The sequence below is a fragment of the Fopius arisanus genome, unplaced genomic scaffold (assembly GCF_000806365.1).
Source record: "Fopius arisanus strain USDA-PBARC FA_bdor unplaced genomic scaffold, ASM80636v1 scaffold00005, whole genome shotgun sequence".
NCBI classification, from domain to species: Eukaryota; Metazoa; Arthropoda; class Insecta; order Hymenoptera; family Braconidae; genus Fopius; species Fopius arisanus.
Window position 1 is genome coordinate 829,513 of NW_011887744.1, and position 1,428 is coordinate 830,940.

General features: G+C 37.4%; 2 protein-coding genes across 2 annotated transcripts in view; one reads left to right on the forward strand and one right to left on the reverse strand.

Moving 5' to 3' along the window:
- The window catches only part of LOC105273541 (uncharacterized), a 10,007-nt gene extending 8,585 nt beyond the window's left edge, over positions 1-1,422 (reverse strand). The window contains exons 1-3 of the mRNA XM_011316037.1: positions 732-1,422; positions 472-671; positions 286-390 (exon numbers count right to left, since the gene is read on the reverse strand). Of these exons, the coding sequence (XP_011314339.1) occupies positions 286-390; positions 472-671; positions 732-837 (411 nt within the window). The 5' untranslated portion in view covers positions 838-1,422. The remainder of the gene's footprint in view (positions 1-285; positions 391-471; positions 672-731) is intronic.
- LOC105273540 (39S ribosomal protein L38, mitochondrial-like) overlaps positions 1-1,428 on the forward strand; it is a gene marked incomplete at its 5' end in the record, with an annotated part of 15,762 nt that overhangs the window by 9,758 nt on the left and 4,576 nt on the right. The window lies entirely within an intron of this gene.

The window sequence follows — 1,428 nt, forward strand, 5'->3', positions numbered from 1 at the left end:
AATTCAATATTAATCCAGTTGTGCAGAAATAGTTGCAGATTTTATTTTCATTCGATAATTTTAGCCTCGGCTTTTATTTTGAAGTTAAAATTATACGAGTTTCAACTCGATTACGATTAAAAATTCATTCATCTTGGAATTTCAATGGATTACGTTAAAATATTAACTGATTCGTCAATTAAGAATCCTCCAGAGATTCCATTTCACATGTTAAAAAATTCAGGTTTTTTCGGTATATTAAAAAAATGCTTTTCAGACATGGACCCGACGAAAAATATGATTAACCTTGTGATCAAAGAACTCTTTCATTTTTTTTCGCTTGACGTAGTACAATTTGTCCAATTGACGTCGTTTGAGGCAATTTTCCTGGTCAACTGCATCGGCGACGGTCTGGGGAAAGAGGGAATATGAGATTTTTCATTCTTTATCGATAGTGAATTGTAGAGTGAGGGCCCTACAAAATAATCCTACGCCTGGATTGTGATTTTCATGCGCCAACTGAAAGTCCTTGTGTCCCTGGAAAAGTGTGTGCATTCTTCTCTTGTCGCCATTCTCAATCTCGTTGAGAATACCACGATATTCCTTGACTTCTCCACTGAGAATTTTCAACTCCCTCGAGGTCCGTTTCCGTACTCTACCACCATCAATTGCTCGTAATTTTTTTTCACGTCCTACAAACATTCATTTTCTCAGTGTATCTCCACCACGAGATTTTATTCATGAGAAATTACCGTGCAATTTCAGTATTCCTCTGTACTGCCTTATTTTGTCCCTGATTGTCCAACGTTTGTCTCGCATTCCGCAATTTTTAGCCCCCTTGGATAACATATTTATCATATTAAAATTTTTATGTCGAGAGAATTATTAAAAAACTTCAGAATTTAGTGGAGTTCATTTGTCGACCAACTTCAAGAAGTCGCAGGGTTCATCATCATCAAATTAACAACCCTGAAGTTTCTTCATTTCCAATTCCAAAAGTTTTCCCTCTTTCCAAGTCTTACCAGTAATTACAGAAGTAATTCTTACAAAACAATGAGTTTATTCACTCAATTTTTCCATTTATTCTACACCAATTTGATAATCACTTATTTTACATTCTGAGGATTTGTAAAATTTCCTTGAAATTTTTAATTATGTGTAATGGTTTAATCAGTGAAGAGTCCCTAAAAAAAAAATAGTCGATCGTGGGTACTCAATGGTGGGAAAAGTCGAGTGAGATAAGAGGCCCAAGTCCTCGGGATAATTCGACAACCCTCAACCCCGAGATACGTCAGTACCAGGAGGAAAGAGGTGGGACCGACTGTGGGTGGATGAAGAGGAGAAGCTTGATTGGATGGCTCAATTGAAATGCGAGTTTAATTGGGGTCGTGCTGCCGTTATTCTCGTTACCACCCTCGTTACTCGGGAATTCATTTGCCCTTCCTCGGT